Source organism: Marmota marmota, unplaced genomic scaffold, assembly GCF_001458135.2.
Source record: "Marmota marmota marmota unplaced genomic scaffold, marMar, whole genome shotgun sequence".
NCBI lineage: Eukaryota > Metazoa > Chordata > Mammalia > Rodentia > Sciuridae > Marmota > Marmota marmota.
In genome coordinates this window covers 8,550,302-8,568,612 of record NW_026000051.1, presented here as the reverse complement: position 1 = coordinate 8,568,612, position 18,311 = coordinate 8,550,302, and the positions used below count along the sequence as shown (strand labels likewise).

The window sequence follows — 18,311 nt, the reverse complement described above, 5'->3', positions numbered from 1 at the left end:
TATGTGAATCAAAGAGGATTTTCAGTGTAGAATTTTTTTTTCTGTATAATACTATAGTTGAGTACTTCTCACTATAAAACTGTTAAAAAACAAGCAAAGGAAAAACCTGTAGTGAATTCTAATATAAACTGTTCATGCTAGTCAATAATAATGTATCCATATTGGTTCAATTATACTAATTGCACTATATCAATCCAAGATGTTAATGGGAGAAACTGTGGCCAGTGGCTGGGAAAAATACATTGTGAACCCTTTCTGATCAATTTTCTATGAACGTAAGCCTGCTCTAAAAATAGTCTATTAATTATAAACAATAGTGATTTAAATCTGTATCCACAGAGTTCCTATTACTTTGCCTCTGAAACAATATTCAGTATTGACAGAAGATTTTTTTAATGTTTTCCAAGTAGTAAATATCAAATTGTATCTCATTATGCCTTTACTTTCTCTTTTGCTTATTATTCATTAAGTAAAGCATTTTTGCATATGTTTACTGGCTATTTGTGTCAGATATGGCTATTACTCACCCAGATTTCATGATCTATGAATTGTCACTCAAAGATAGCAGTTGTATTTTCTTACAAATCTAAGACTAGGTGACACAATGGAAGAGAATGCTTGCTATTTCCTGGCCAGATTTTCAAAGAAGCAGATTTCCTTCTCTATTGGATGGAAGCAGATCACCTGCTGCCTCAGAGATAATAGAGTCTGGTTCCTGAATTAACACACAGGGAAATGCCTTCTGTCCAGTAGGAGAGTCACAATGGACCATTAGAACAACTATCATTACCCTTCTTGCACAGAATTCCTCTATGTAAAACTAGGGTCATTTCTTTTCTGGCTTTTGTCTTTATCTTTTGCATTGTTGAAAGTTTTCAAATAACCTGAAAATTTATTCCTTGTTCACTGTTAATTATAAACATTATGCAAATATCTTCCATTATTTAAAGATAGTTACTATGCTAAATATTATCTACTGTCTACCAACACCTTAATTTTAATGTGCTTGGAGTTATTCATGCATCAATTTGCTATTTTTTTTTTCACTTTAAAGTGGATCTTTGGGTAAGTCACCCTGAAAAGGGCAAGCATTGTGATTTCTAGTAAATAAGGGAGAGATGTGCCATTGGTAAGTATTCAGAGACTAAGGAAGAGGAACTCCAATACTTTTAAATGTATTTTTTAGTTGTAGATGGATACGATACCTTTATTTTGTTTATTTTTTCGTGATGCTGAGGACTGAACCCAGTGCTTCACACAGGCTAGGCAAGCTCTCTAACAATGAGCCACAACCCCAGCCCTTCAGTATTTTTTGACAGGGAACCATCTTATATTTGATGAATTCCCTCTAGCACAATTTGCTACAAGTATTTCAGCAATAAGAGGCTCAACCCTATGATCTTGCTTTAGCATAGAGTTACTGCAAAATAATAGCCTACAACGTGGCCAATATGTACTATAGTATCATTTTCAGAGTAAATGCCTTTCAAACGCAGAGATATTAATACCAATTCAACACACACACACACACACACACACACACACACACAGAGAGAGAGAGAGAGAGAGAGAGAGAGAGAGAGAGAGATACAAGTAATTTATATCTAACAGCTTATGTGTGCAAGACATTGTCTAGAGTCAGGAAGAAGTTTGTAACTTTGGAAAATACAAGTCAGGTAAAATCCTAGAGTAAAATCCATGTCTCTAATCAATACAATGAGAAATTGAGCTAGATGTCATCAGAAGTCAGAATAGTTGAATATCAGTATTACTTGCTTTGATCACAATTCAGCAGGATGCAGTTATTATAGCACTTGGAGATTTCCACTGCCTGATAGGATTTTTAAATTGGCATTGGCTAGGAAACCATGTGCGTTATAGTGTGGTTCAAATCAAGTATATCTGAATTTTTTAGTGTTTTCATCCATGCATTATAGTTACACATAGTGGCGGAGTTCATTTTCACCCATTCAGATATGCAAAGAATATAACTTATCATCCCAAAATCAAATAACCCAATTAATAAATGGGCATATGAATTAAACAGACAGTTCTCAAAAAGAAGAAATACCAATGGCCAGCAAATATAAGAAAAAAATGTTCAGCATCCTTAGCAGTTAGGGATTTGCAAATCAAAACTACACTATCTCACACCACTCAGAATGGCAGTCATCAAGAATACAAGTAATAACAAACGCTGGAGAGGATCTGGAGGAAAAGGAACACTTTTACAATGTTGGTGGGATTGTGAATTAGTACAACCACTGTGGAAATCAGTATAAAGGTTTCTCAAAAGACTAGGCATGGAACCACCATATGACCCAGCTATACCACTCCTCAGTATTTACAATTCCTCAGATGAAAGTCAAAGGGAGATCAGTAGAGGAAAGGGACCAGGAAGTGGGAGGGAGGAAAGGCTGGAGGGTTATATTGTCCAAATTATATTGTTATGCTGTTGTACTTGTATCAATATGTAACAACAAATCCCATCATTATGTACAACTATAATGCACCAATAAAAAATTGGAGGTAAAAATAATTGGAGGTCCAGGAAGAAATCATAATGATATTTTATCTCCTATTCACTCATTTTTCTGAAGTCCGATTGCAGTGACTGAGCCCATCCTCTTGAAATGGAGTGGGGGTCAGAACAAGGGGTCATAGAATGTGTTTCCTTGATGGCCACTGTATTAAAGAGGTTTCGCCTTTTCTTGGGTTGGATCATGGTCAAAACTGACTAGTTCTGCTGTGTCCCCTCCAGGTTGGGGATATTTAGAGACTTCCAGACAGCCTTCTCATGCATCCACTGCAATGTGGTTAACATATATTTTCTCCCTGTGGACACTCCTCCTCAGATCCCCTCATTATATAATGCTGTGCTCCATACAATTATCTGTCTCAGAGTCTCTTTGGCTTTCTTAAAGCTCTTTTCGGGCAGATTTAATGGCTTATACCTGTCTTTATCACACAACGCACCTGTGGTATACAGGAAACTTTTGTTTAGTTTTGGTTTATTGCCCACTATGATAAGAAATGAAAATAGTTTCTGAACATATTTCTCTTGTTTTCTCACCCGTCCTTTCTTCTCATTTCTTCTTTGCAATTTCTGTTGCTTTCATAAAAGCCAGAGCTATACATACCAAACTCTTTAAATGGTTCTAGTCCACTAGCTTCTCCTGTTAAGCTTGAAATAAGGAGGAAAGTACCTTCCTCCCTATTGGGAGGATGTGGAGCTTCATCCAAAAGCTCCCTATTACAAGACCCTCTCTTGTTTCCAACTTATAAATATTTTTAGACCCACATTAGATTGAGAGGCTTAAGAGTTATAATATTGATTATTTGGAATTTTCTATAAATATCTTCATTTTCAACTTTACTATTCTATTTCAACTTACTAGACTATCTCATCTATTTTATTTTGTGTCTATCAAAATGTTGTCTCCATGGAAACCCTGACACATGATGCTACCTTTTTCTGATCACCAGGACAAGATGGAATTTTGTGTGTCTGAATAATTCTTGTTTAAGACTCAGGTAAAGCAATACATGCTCTGGGAAGTCTTTAGTATCCTCCTACACCAAGCTGTGCTACTTTTTCTTCCTTTGATTTATACTGTTCCATATAAACTATTATAGTCCTCACTGAATCACTTTGGAGTCAGACAGCCAACACTCAAATCTTCCTTTCACTAACAGTATGGTCTTGGGGGTGTTTGTCACCTCTTTGCACCTGAGTTTTCCCAAACTATGTATTTGAGTTGTTGTCAGGATAAAATTAGATGATTTTACCTCATATGAAGCCTTTAGATCAGTACCTGAGAGATCCAAGGTGACTTTGTCACTGAATACCTGTATGTGTTTGGGATAAAAGAAGTATGCACTGTATTCCTGAAGGACAAGAAAGCAGTAAGTGAAGTGAAACCTACTTTGAAAGTTCTAGGTTTCAGAGTTCCTGGATGTCTGGGTACCTTTATGATAGGGTAGCTATATCTTTATCAAAAAAAAAAGGAAATTTTCTTAGAAATGAACATGTGAAAGGTCAGACACATTTTGTAACAAGTTTTAAATCTGCAGAAGGACCAGTTCTGTTGCCTTCTGTTTAGTGATACCAGCCAAAATATTTTCCAATCCAAATATTAAAAAAATAAAGTCCTACAAAACATATTCTGCTTTATTATTTTCCTCAACAGGTGCAAGGATATTATCAGCAAAGCATTTTGAAAAACAAATGTAGAGGAAAACAAATGAGTTATATTTTAATAATTTGTATTTATATTTAGAGGAAACAAGATCATCCTGCCCACATCCTGAACAGGCAGTGGATATGGGGTTCCCCTCAGTGGAATGGGCTGGCTGAGAAATAAAAGCTAGGAAAAATAGGACAACGAAAAAACCCACAGGACACAGAAAATAATTTCAAAAATAGGGGCAGGACAGGCAAGCCCATCATATGGATCAAGCTTCTATACTATGGCAAAATGGAGTCTGCACTTCCTTTATTTATATCAGGAAATATCAAAGTCTTCCATAGAATGTTCTTCTGCAAAAAAGTTAAAGGTGGGCTGTCTAGTTCCCAACAGGTTTTGCTCATCTGCAGAATACTATGAGGGATCTTCCTAATAGATTAGAGATAAAGGTCACGTGCATTGGGCAATCTATTGCCACAGGAGAGCCACGGATAGCCAAACTAGATCCCCCTGGCTACCCTCAAGATCATACAAATGTTGTCAAAAGAAAAGTCTTAGTTGGAGGAGTATGTCTTCTTACTCAGGAGTTTGAATAAGGCCCCTTTCATGTCTTTATTTCTCAGGCTATAAATGAAGGGGTTCAGCATGGGGGTGACCACTGTGTACATCACCGAAGCAATTATGTTATTGTCACCGGTGTTGCTGGATGAGGGAAGAAAATAAAGACCAATAATTGCCCCATAATAGAGAATCACCACTGAGAGATGGGAACCACAAGTGGACAAGGCTTTGTAGATGCCCTTGGAAGAGGGAACCTGGAAGATAGTGAACCCAATACGACCATACGAAACCAGGATGCACAGGAATGGAAGCATGATGGCTGCTAACCCTGCAGTGAAGATCACCACCTGGTTGAGGGAGGTATCTGAGCAGGACAACTTAAGCAGGGCACCAAGGTCACAGAAGAAGTGGGGGACAATGTGGTCAGCACAGAAGGACAGCCGGGCCAGGAGGAGGGTATGCAAAAGAGCACAAGCACCAGCAATGACCCAGGACACAGCTACCAACATGCCACACAGGCTCTGACTCATGACACTGGTATAATGTAGAGGGTGACAGATGGCCACATACCTGTCATAGGCCATTGAAGTGATAAGAAAACTGTCCAAGTCAGCAAAAAATATGAAAAAATATGTCTGTGAAATGCACCCTTCATAGGTGATGGATAGGTGCTGGGTCTGCAAGCTCAACAGCATCTTTGGGACAGTGACAGATGAGAAAAAGATGTCAGTGAGGGCCAAGTGGCTGAGGAAGAAGTACATGGGGGTGTGCAGGCGAGAGTCCAGCCTGATGAGCAGGATGATGAGCAGGTTCCCCAGCACCGTGGTCAGGTACATGCCCAGGAACAGGGTGAAGAAGATGCTCCACTGCTCTGGCCAGATGTGGAGCCCCAGGAGGAGGAATTCTGACACAATGCTCTTGTTCTCAGATCTCATACTAATGTATTAATGTGGGGGTAAGGTACTGGGGAAGAAAGTTGAAGGGAAAAAGTGTAATGTCTTGGAATAAGAAATGATGACTGTGGAATAGAGTGATAGAGATGATCTTCTGACTTAGCAAGTGTCTTCCATATTTTCTTACATTTACCCCATATTTCACTGCAAACATGGTAGAAAATAATGTAGGTGTAGGATGTATAACCACTTTCTTTCTTGTCTGGTCCCAGTCTCTGTAAATGATAATACTAACAGTTAATATTTACTTAATAATTTTCCTTTTACACTATTCTAACAACTTAGTGTAGGGCTGATGTAGTAGTCTTAGATATAAGACCTAGGTAGGTACTGTCATCATTTCTACAATCTGAATGCCAAAATTAATTTTTAAAAGGAATTCTAATATTTTCAGTGTCTCCAAAGTAGCCTATAAGCGATTTATTTCCCAGTCCAAGTCAATATGAAAATATCTATCTCTGTTATTTAAAAAGAAGGTAGGAATTCACTATAATACATCAAAGTTTATTTTAAAGCTATTGTGATTGTAGTAAATAATGTATTTTTACAAAGAAAAACCAATAAAGCAATGGAGGAAAAGATAGAGCCTAGAAATGGATAGGTCTATAGTGAAGATTGACAGTTGACAGAAGTGGCATTTTAAATCACTGAGAAAACAGAAAAGAATGGATTCTTCAATTCATGGGCAGTTGGCCATCCATACAGGAAAAAATACCATTATACCTGTGTCTCACACCATACACAAAAAGTCTCAGATGGATTTAAAAAGTTAAATATGAGAAATAAAATTGTAGAACCAATAGAAGAATATACCATACCTTAAATTTATGATCTTAGAGTAGAAACATAATTTTTTGGTGTGAGAAGGTGGAGTACTGGGGATTGAACCCAGGGGTTCAATAACCACTGAGCCACATCCCTAATTCATTTTATTTTTTATTTTGAGACAACTCATTAAGTTGCTTAGGGCCTCACTAAATTGCTGAGGCTGGCCTCAAACTTGCAATTTTCATGCCTCAGGCTACCAAGTTGTCACCCAGATACACTTTTCTTAATCAAGACCCCATAAAACAGACAACATAAATCCAAATTAGTTTGAATGCATTAATATAAAATTTCTGAACTATACCACCTCCAACACAATCCTGTAAAGTTAAGAGACAAGCTACACACTGGAGAATATGCCCCAATCAGCAAAAGGTTGATATTCAGGATGCATATAAAATTCCTAAGAATCAATAAAGAAAAGACAAAAATTACAATAAAATTTAGCAAAAAGGCTGGGCATGCCTATTATCCCAGAGGCTCAGGAGGATGAGACAGGAGGATGGCGAGTTCAAAGCCAGCCTCAGCAACAGTGGGGTGCTAAGTAAGCTAAGGTCTCAGTGAGACCCTGTTTCTAAATAAAATACAAAACAGGACTGGGGATGTGGCTCAGTAGTTGAGTGCCCCTGAGTTCACTCCCTAGTACCAAATAATAATAATGATGATAGCAAAAATGTGAACTAGAAATTTAAATAAAATGAAGTTCATATGACCAATAAACATATTGTAAAGAGTCTAAATGTAAATGATAAAGGAAATGCAATTTAACACAATGAAGTGCCATTAATAAAAATTTTAACTAGGTACCATGCATGGACAAGCATGTGAAGAAAAGAAACTCACATGTTACTGCTAAATATTTAAATTTGTTCCTCCACTTTGAATATTTCTTATAAAGTTGAAGACTAATTTTTTCTTTGATGTAATAATTTTTCCACATATCCCCTAGAAAAAATGCTGGTTTTTCCTCATAAGGGAGTAGATTACATTATCTTTTGCAACTTTATAAGAGTGACGTATTGAAACGACTAATTGACTAATACTAAAGAAATAGGTAAACAAATGTTAACTTACCATATAATTCTATCCATCAGTAAAACTTAGTGAACTCTGCATTCCATGTGTCTCTATGTTCCCTGTGTCTCCTTTATAATTAAATTTGAGATAAAACAGATGCAAAATTCTTGCTCACAGTGAAAGGAAGAGTGTAATTATGAACCATCTCAATCCAGTAGGTGAAAATTCATGTCAAATGTTAACTTTCAGGAACTCTAGCAATGCAGCCAATGGTTTCATATGCAATTTAGAAGCAGAACCAGAATATTTATGAACACTTTATAATTAGGTCTCCCAGAGTCAGGTGGAAAATTATCTACTGCTTAGCCATATGAGCAAAGTCTTTGTGCACAGACTAAAGCCTGACTCCAGAGTTTTCACTAATTTAAGAAAATGAGTGATAAAAAAACCTCTCTCTAAATTTCTTGAGATTCTTCAAATTATCTCAATCAGTTTTTTTTCTCATTTTTTTCTGCAAAACTACACTTGTGCAGCATGATTTCCTGTACAATATTTTCTCTAGTTGGAATTTTAATGTCTTTTTTTCCATTGATGAAAAGATTTCAGATACCTGGGAGAGAAAGAGCCCCACAGCCAACACCTTCAGTGAAATGATATGGCCGAGAGCAGTTGATTTGGGGGCACTGGGGTCGAATAGCAGAACATGGCCACCAGCTGCCTCAGAGTGAGCAGGGAGAGGGTTAAGATTACAGGCAGGATGAAAGCAGAGGCTATAGACATTGAGTACAAATTTACTCTCTTCCCCATTGGAAAGACTGAAACAGGACAAGGCTGGAGAAATACTTGTGTTGCTAATAAAATCTGATAGAGCAATTTGCTTTAGGTACTTTTCAAATACTATTCACTTGTCCCACAACCTTTCAACATAAGCATTCTGATCCTCATTTTAGAGAGGAGGACACCAGGACTCAGTGATGAAACTCACCCAATGTTATAGCATTAGTCTATGTTGAGCCGAAGTCTATCTGACCTGAAAGACTATATTCTTCCAACTATATTAAATGCTCTCATTAAATATATGGCCCAGTAAGACAGCACTTGCTGCCTGGGAGCACTCAAGAATTTCAAGAAGTAAATCTGAGAATTTATGAATGAATCAAAATCTGTGATTTCAAGATTTGTGCCTACATGATAATATCAGTGATACTGATAATAAAAATTAGTATTGTGAGTAATACTATTAGTGATTATAAATATTATTAATACTATAGTATTATTGGTATTTATTATAGATTATAATATTATTAAAATTAGGAATGAAAATAGTATCGTTCTTATTTAACCAATTGGAAATTAGGGCTTAGAGTGTGTAAGTAATGTGCCTAAAATCATATATTTTGAAAATGATGGGAATATCATTCAGTCCAGATTTTTCTGATTTCAAACCCATGCTCTTAAACACTGGGCTCTCTTGCCTCTAGAAGTGTATTTTTCACAAAAGAGACACCTGTATATACAGTTCCTCATTAAGGAGAAGGTGAGATCTGTAATTTCCCAAAAGTCTTTGGATAGAAGGCTTGATTAGATGATTAGGGGTAAATAGAGAAACTAGGATACCAGCTACTTCATATAATGACAACTGAGCATAAAGTGGAATTTTTAGGACTTCAAGACAAAACCAGAAGACCCTGGCCAATGTTTTTCCTGGGCTTCCTGATTTTCATCAATAGAGAAAGATTACAGCAACTACGGTACCCTTTCAGTGGAAGGAAAAATTTTTTTTAAAATGAAGTGAATTCATGAAAAGTTTATAAAATTTCTGAAAGTAGATTATAGAAAATTATACATGGGCATATTTATAACTATTTGTAATAATGCAGGTCATTATTATTATTATTTTATTTTTTAACCTGGAAGGGTATGCTCACAGCTGAAATGTAGGTCAGATATTCAGCAACGTGTGACATGAAAAAAGATAACATTTTCCTGGAAAGTTCAAACCCCAAAGAATTATCATTATTATGTCCACCCAAGTTATCTGAGAAGGTCCAAAGAAATTATATACAGTGTACCTGGCACAAGCATACATGTGTGGACCATTACCACACATGCACGCGCGCGCACACGCACACGCACACACACACACACATTTCTGAATGGAGACTATAAGCATTGCCCTTACCTAGCTCAGTGAGAGATAAATTCAAACACTGTCACCTCCATGGTTTGAACTAATTTTTCATTTTCTCTCCAAGAGACTTAGACCTAGGATAGGGAGATAAGTCACAAGCTCAGCTCAGACATGGGGAAGAGGAGCAGTCTTTCCTTTTTGCCGCCTCTAAGACAATGACAAGGGGATCCCTCTTTACCAGCCAGATCAGGAACCCAGGGGACCACTGCCACAAGTTTCTGGTGAGAGACAATTAGGAAGTGATTGCTGTGGTTCCCTAACTATTCCCAGTGCCTTTCCCAGATACCAAAGACAGCCAACTCCTTTGAGAATAAAAATGTAAATAATTTTTATTACTTACAGATTCATTTATTTATAAAGAATTTTAATATCTTATTTATGAACTTATTTAACAATGACAGTTCTTGAGGTGGGTAGTTTTTCCCCCATTTTGTTGAGTTTAAGAATGGCTCTAAAGAAAATGGCCAAATGTGTTTTCACACCCAAATGCATCAACTTCAAGCCTAAAGTCTAGTTTTTGTGCCACGATATTTCCTACAACAGTGGGCTCTGTAGCATATGGGCTTCTTCCTTCCCCCATTTAATTTGGAACCAGGAAAAAAAGTTTCTACTAGGCCCTGGGGAATAAGCACTTATGAAGGAGTAGAGAATTTTTTTCCTACAGAAACACTTGAATACATGCAAGAATTTTTTTGGTAGTTATGTGTCATAACTAATTAGTTATAATAATTAATTATGACACATTCTCAGGGTCATGGAATATTCTTTTGACCACATGAGTATAAGAAACCTTCAGAAAACGAGTACATTCAGATTGTCAAGAATAGAGAAGAAACAGAGATTCATGTGGAGGAGATAGCCTTTTATTTACTATTTCTTTCACTCATCATTCATCCATTTTAAATACTAATTAAAATATTGTGTATTGACTATGGCAAGACTTTGTGAAGGAGAGTGAGTAAAGATTTGAAAAGCACAGTTGTTTTTTTTTTCCTCTCCAAGAGCTCCCAATCCATTGAGCAGGATGGTCAAAGTGGTGTGTGGCAAATGCTGTAATAAAGGTGATGTCTGAAGGCTGTGGGAGGGCAGAGAAGGGGCATCAAACTCAAATTAAAGGGATAAGGCAAGGACCTTGTGTAGGAAGTTAAAAGGAGGCAGATGATGAAAACTAACAGAAGGTGCAGTGGAGAGGAAGGACATGTAGAAGGCAGAAATCAGGAATACAATAAGACCAGGAAAAGAAAAAGCATGACAGATTTGAAAAATATCATCACAATAGCCAAACTATGGGACCAACCCAGATGCCCTTCAACAGACAAATGGATCAACAAAATATGGTATATATACACAATGGAATATTACTCAACCTTAAAGAAAAATGAAATTATGGCATTTGCAGGTAAATGGTTGGAACTGGAGAATATCATGCTAAGAGAAATAAGCCAGTCCCCCAAACCAAAGGCTGAATGTTTTCTCCAATATGTGGATGCTATTCACAATAAGAGGGGGGGGACAGTCTAGGGAAAAATAGAGGTAGTTTGGATTAGGCAGAGAGGAGGGACAGGAGGGGAGAGGGTATGGCATAGAAAGGATAGTAGAATGAATCAGACATCATTACCCTATGGACATATATGATTACACAACTGATGTGATTCTACATCATTTACAACCAGAAGAATGAAAAGTTATACTCCATTTGTGTATGATGTGCCAAAATGCATTCTACTATCAGGTATTACTAATTAGAAGAAATTTTATAAAAAAATAAAGTTAAGATAACAAAAATATATAGTTCAACTAGGGAAAAGGTTCACGATGAACCCAGAGAGGTTAGAAAAAATGAATCATGCAGAACCTTTCAAAAGAATATGCTCCTTACCCAAAAGAAAAGGGAGAGCCCTGAAAGGATTTGATTATAAAATAAAGGGTTCATATTAAAAACCATTCATGTAGGTAGTGAATGGATAATGAGTCTGTGTTTGCAGTGGATAAAAGATATGTCAGAAGGCGGGGCATGGACTCCTGGGGGGCAAGTCTAAGCATTTAACAAGGTCTGTTTAGGGGGTGGCCACAGTCATTTAGGTAAGAGATTATGAAAGTCTGTCTCAGAGAGACAATTAGAATTATATTAAATCCTCCTTCAAGGTCAGGATCTAACTATGGTAATTTTACGTGCACTGATTTTTATAAAGCTGTAAAAAAAATGAAGTGAACAGAGAAGATAAAAACCTCTATAAACTCATAAATCGAACAGCTAGTATGATTGTGCTATTCACACAGCTGGGGGACACAGAAGGAAAAAGAGATTTGAGAAGTTTTAATACATTGAGAATGAGGTATCTATTGGTTATCCTTTTTTTTTAGAGAGAGAGTGAGAGAGAGAGAGAGAGAGAGAGAGAGAGAATTTTTTTTAATATTTATTTTTAGTTTTCGGAGGACACAACATCTTTGTATGTGGTGCTGAGGATCGAACCCCGGCCGCACGCATGCCAGGCGAGCGCGCTACCGTTTGAGCCACATCCCCAGCCCCTCTATTGGTTATCCTTGAGAAAAAAATTTCAAAAATTCTTTTGGCTAGAGGCAGAAATTCATGGACCATCAAAAAGAATTAGATTGCCTAAAGTGTTATATTTCTGTCACTGTGCCTAAAATACTTGATAAGAACAACTTCGAGGAGGAGAAGTTTATTTGGGGCTCACGGTTTCTGAGGCTTCACTCCATGGTTGGCTGACTTCATTGCTCTGGACATCTGGCGGAAGGGTGGAAGGGTGTGGTGAAGGACAGATGCTCAGCTCATGGTAGCCAGAAAGAAGATATAATCCCCAAGGGCACACCACAGTGACCTACTTTCTCCAGCCACAACCCACCACCTATAGTTACCATCTAGTAGTACCTTCAAACTACTAAAACACTAAGTGGGTTAATTCACTGGTTACAGATCTGACAATCTAATCATTTCCCCTCTGAACCTTCCTGCGTTAACACATGAGCTTTTAGGGGACATCTCATATCCAAGCCATAACACCTAAAAAGAAAAGAAATGAGTAAGAAAAACTGAGTAAAAAGGAGATAGAGGGGAGAAGAGGAGGGGAGAAAGGAGATGAGAAGAGTAGGAAACTGAGAAAAGCTAAGAGAACAGTCGCTGAAGACAGAGGACAAAGAACATTCACAACTGAAGAAATAGCAGAGAAAGAGGAAAGAAGGCACCAAAGAGCAACCAGAGATGTGTGAGGAAAATATAAAAATATGGGGTCAGGGTAGCTAAGGGGTAAAATGATGAAGTGCTAAAACCATCCATTGGATCTCCTAATAAGGGCAATCTTGATGACATGACTAAGAACAATATCTGTGCCTGGTGGGAAAGGAACCTAGATTCCGGTGTATTGATGAATAAATGGAAAATAAGGAGGTGCGAATGTGACCAGATGGATGGAGCTAACGTTGAAGATTTGCTGCATGAGTGCACGGAAGACCACCATGCCTAAGACTTGGGCAAATTGTTATGAGTGATAAACCATAAGATCCAGACTGGAGAGGTAACAGAGTGAAGGCAAAACAAATTTGGGGGAAAAAATAGAATCAGAGACTAGATAGGTTTTATCTAGTGGCCTATATGCTGGGTAAAGTGGAAAGAGAAGGAATGCAATGTCTAAATTTAATATTTTATAGGTAAAGCTGTTCCAGGTTTTAAGCCACCTTAAAAAGAGTGAGTTGAGAAGAGTGAGTTCAATGCAATGGAAGTCATTGAAAAATGAGAGAAAAGAATAAAACTTCCACATTTTTGAAGGGTTTGTTTGTGCAAATGCACCCAAGTTGATGGAGAGAGGACAACTGTGACTGATTTGCCACAATCTATAGCAAAATAGCAGCTACTGGAGTTGGGTAGTTGATGATGTAGGTGTTGACAAAGTTTCTACTTAGCTCCATACGGAAACAGCTTTATGTAGAAAGATGTCTAATTAAAACAGAATTTTAAGAGAGAAAAATTACAGCCTTGTTTTCATCAGTAAAGGAAAGGTTATGTTGACTGTGATAGACATCCATTGAAACTATTATGACATTACCATTAAAAGAAATTTATGAAAAGCTTGTTGAGGTGGCTAGATGCTGTTAACTTTCTTTCCTGGCTTTTGCCTGAAATCCCAGCAGGATTCAACCATTCTGAGTTGAGAGAGTCTCCAAATCCCTTTGTTTCAAAGTTCATGAAGCTGTGTCAGTAAAACAGCATCATCACCTAGAAAGAAGCTGCCCACATAAGATCTTCACTATATCTACCACCTCTTAAACCCAGTTTTGAAAAAGGCCAACAAACTCTCAAGGTTTATAATCTAAAATTAAAATCCTTCTCTATATTGTCTGTGATCTCACCCCTAAGAATTACAAATGATAAAATAAATAAATAAATCACTTTTTCGAAGGATCAACTTCAAAGAACCTGAAGCTTTTCAAGTGTGAGACAATTTTTCTGGATTTTATGTGTCAGATTTTTTTTCTATTTTCAAGTTCATTTTTTTTTGGTATTTTTTTGTTTACTTTTGACTTCCTCTCCTTCTATCCCTTCTTTCCATCCTTCCTCCCTTGAAAACTATTTTTATTTGATATAACCATACCTAAGTTTGTCAGCAAAGCAATTAAACTTCAAAATAAAAGTTATTTTTCCCTTTCTCTTTCCACTTTGCATTGAATAGGATCATCAGAGTAAAGAAACACAAAGTCACATCCTCTGGGCTACCTGGTGGGAAGGGCCCAATAAAAACCCTTTGAAAAGGATGTGGTTCTACCTAACTTCCCAGAGGCCAGCCAATCACTTAGCTTTCCATTTGGACCTGGTTGGAAGCAGTTTATTTTCACTCCTCCCTGACCTCAAACCAAGTATGATTAAGGCTGGGAAGGCAGAGGGCAAAGCAGAAGACAGGCCAAGAGTGCCTTGAGATGCTTTCTCTGTGGACTCATCCTCTCAGGTTCCCAGAACAAAAATGCCTCCCATAGGACTCCTTTCCTAGAGGAATCAAGGGGGGGGGGGCAATTAACTGAAGTCTGATGGATGCTTTTACCCGGAAATTACAAGGTCTACTCCCTACACCCCAGGGGTCTTTATACTTAGTTATTCTCATATTTAGATCTGGGACTGGCAAGCAGCAATGAGAAATTGAGCTTGTAGCATTTCTTCTTGATGCCCAAGAAGTGTCTAGGTTCTTGGAAACTGGTTTTTAGTTCCCACAGAGAACCTCAGGACACACTCAACCACAAAATACCTGATCATAAAAGCAGTCAAGGTCAGTAATGGGGATGAAATGGGGATGAATTTTTCCCCTCAGTAATTAATGTCTTATATATGGATATAAAAGAGGAAAATTCAGAAGGCAGACTTGGGCATGGATGAGAAAAGACAATAGGAAACAGAGTAAGAAAGAGAAAATGGGCTGGGTTTGGGGCTCAGTGGTAGAGTGAGTGCCTAGCCCATGTGAGGCCCTGGGTTTGATCCTCAGCATCACATAAAAAATAAATGAATAAAATAAAGCTATGAAAAAAAGTTACCTCATTAAAAAAAGAAAGAGAAAAGAGAGAGATGGAGTGACGAAAGAATAGAGAAGAATAGAGATATGGGGACAGAGACGGTGGAGATTAGGAGAGGAAAGAGAAAAAGGTAAGAAAAAGAAGACAGGATGAGAGAAAGGAAAAAGAGAGAAAAGTGGATGAAGAGATAGAGACAGGCATTCGTTTGCCTTGGATCCTGGCCTAAAACACCACATCTGAACAGCACAGGAAGTGAGCATTCCCAATTGTTTGAGTGTTTCGCCAGTTTGGGGAAATCCTTCTCGGCTCCCCAAAAGTCTCTCTCCATGGTTAAAGGAATGTTCTAACTGCCAACATTAGGGGTATTTTTCCTTGATGACAAAAATATCTCTCTGTTTAGGCAGAACAATCTGTAATGCCTTAACAAACCACTGCAGGGTTTGGAAGTCTAGACGTTGAATGAGAGCATGGGTTTTTAAGGACAAATGTCTCTCCAAAGGGCCACTTATTTGGTTCCTAATGTCTGTCTGTGTAGGAATTGTTCAGATATGTCATGGCCTCTGAAACAGTAAGAGGGGACTTTAAGAGAAAGGCTCAGTGAAGAAGGATTATCAAAGTGGGGGTGGTGTAGGAGGCCAGGGTCAGGGCAAGCACAGAGGCTTTATCACATCTTGCAGAATACACAGCCACTCTCCAGCCTCGGCTTTGGGGTATGGTGGGCTGCTCGTGGATTGGCATTTTGCTGTCTGCTAAATTATCCAGCTCATTTGCAAATACAATCTGGGGCACAGGCACTGCATCCAGGACAGCCTGAGTTTCCTGGGCAGTTTCCTTTCCTGGTAAATAGCATCTATATCTCATCCACCTGAATGATAATTCCAGCAAAGGTTAAGAAATCTGCTATGGGTCAAAATACCATGATCAAAGTATGACCATGAGCCAAGCCTATTTTATTCCAAAACCTGAGCCTTTTCCCCAGTCTCATGGTGCCTTCAGTGAGGGTGGTAGAGGAGGAGGAAGAAGAAGAGAAGAGAAAATGTTCACTCTTGGGATTCTAGACAAGGGAGGAGGTTTGAACCTAACACTTGTAACATTTTCTTCTGATGAGTCTCAGTATGCATGTATGTAAGTTAGGATGCGGAAGCCTTCTAGGAATAGAATGAAGCCTATAGAGTTACATTTTAAAAGTCAGATGTTCTGAAACCTGTCCCTGGTTTGTCTTCTGCTGAATGTTTGCTCTTGATTAGAAAGTCATTGGATGAAGAAGAGCCCCTTCTTAGCTCTCCTTTTCTTATTTAAAAAATGATCATCTTGAGATTGTTTTAGGAAATGCGGTGGTTGACCTCTCCTATGTGATTAGAGACAAATGTTCTTGCTGAGCTAGTAACTTCATTTCCCTGTGTCTCAGGTAGGAAATCGCTTTGCTGAGTGATTGCATCCTTGTGCTGTGGAGTTGTGGAAAAAGACTTGGACTTTGTTGCATATTGGCACCCAGACACCCAGAACAGTTGGATGTACCTGAAGTCATTCCAGCACTAATGTATAAGTCTACTGTTAGTGCTCTAATAAATTACCCCAAATGTCATGACTATAAAATGCACCACGAGTTTACCATCTTGCCGTTCTAAAGGTCAGAATCTGTTTCCCTGCCTGCTCCAGCTGCTAGCTTGCCTTCCTTGGCTTATAGCCCTTCCTCCATCTTCCAAACCAGTGGCTTAATATCTTCAAGTCTGTCTTTGACTATGACCCTCCAGCATCTGCTTCCACATTTAAGAATGTGTGGTTATGTTGAGCTAATGCAGATAATCTTCTTGTTCTAAAGTCATCTGATTAGAAACCCTATTTCCATCTGCAGCCTCAATTCCCCCTTGTCATGTACCTTAACATAGCCACAGATTTGGAAACAAGGATGTAGTCATCTTTGAGATCAATATACTGCTTACCACAACTGATTAGGAGATGCTGTGTTTTAAAATGATAGGAGCACCTAGGAGGGAGATGAAAACTTGGGATACAACTAAAATGTCACTTTGTTTGCCATCACAATTCATATAGGATAAGTTTTATCAAGTAATCAAAGGAAGAAAGGGGGACTAGATTGAGAAGTATTTAGAAAAATATATACCATAAAACTTGGAATATCATTTAAAATGATATCAAATTGTCGCCTAACTTACCCCGTGTTGACCATTAGACAATAAGGCATAAACAAAAATTTGCCTAAAATATTTTCCAGAAGCCAGTCTTGTCTTTGCTTTCCCAACAAGGCACTAGATCACAAAAACCATCACCAAGGAGAAGGGATCTAAATGACATTAAATGGAAATGTGTCTTTGGGAAAGTTGAAACAGAGAAGTCAACAGTGGGGAAAGCAATGATGATAGAGAAAATTGATGGGAAATGTAGAAGACACAGGTTTAAGAGGGCTGTTAAGCCTTATTAAGGTTGTTACTCTCATCTTAAGATCGGTGGGAATCTTTGGATTTTTAAACAGGAGAAATCATGTTGAAATAAATATTTTTAAAGGTCTCTTTAGTTGTAACAGAGAGAATGAATTGATAAAAATCAAGATTTTTTAGGGCCCCTTTACTTAATTGAAACAAAAATGTATGCATGTTTATGACAGTTTTTTTGAAGAAAACAATATTATGCTTTGCAGATTTTTATTTGAAAAAGCCACCTTTCACCTGAAATTTAGTAATGGATATAGAAATCAAATCTAATTGTTGCTGCGCCATGATTAATTATTTGGAATACTCCCACAGAAACTTCTTGGGGCAGTAACTTGGCAGCAATGTTTTTTCCACAATCTAATTCTCACTGGCACAGGTGCAAGAATTACATTTTGTCAGTGAACAAAAAATGCTGTCCCTCCTTAACATTTGTGATCAATAATCTTTCTAGTTCTCCATTACCAATATATAAGGAGAAATAGGTTGTTTCCCACTCTCTTGAAATAGTACATGAATCTTTTTTATATGACTGTTAAAAATGATTATTTCAGAGTTCCATTCCTAATATTCTCAACCATTCTCCATCTGGATCACGAGGAAGAGCAGC

At 37.8% G+C, this 18,311-nt stretch overlaps 1 protein-coding gene across 1 annotated transcript; it reads right to left on the bottom strand.

The window, feature by feature from the left end:
* Positions 1 to 4,741: 4,741 nt before the first annotated feature.
* LOC107152205 (olfactory receptor 3-like) lies at positions 4,742 to 5,683 on the bottom strand. Its single transcript, XM_015497738.1, has one exon. It carries the CDS (start codon positions 5,681 to 5,683, stop codon positions 4,742 to 4,744), a length of 942 nt encoding a protein of 313 aa, XP_015353224.1.
* Positions 5,684 to 18,311: the final 12,628 nt, after the last annotated feature.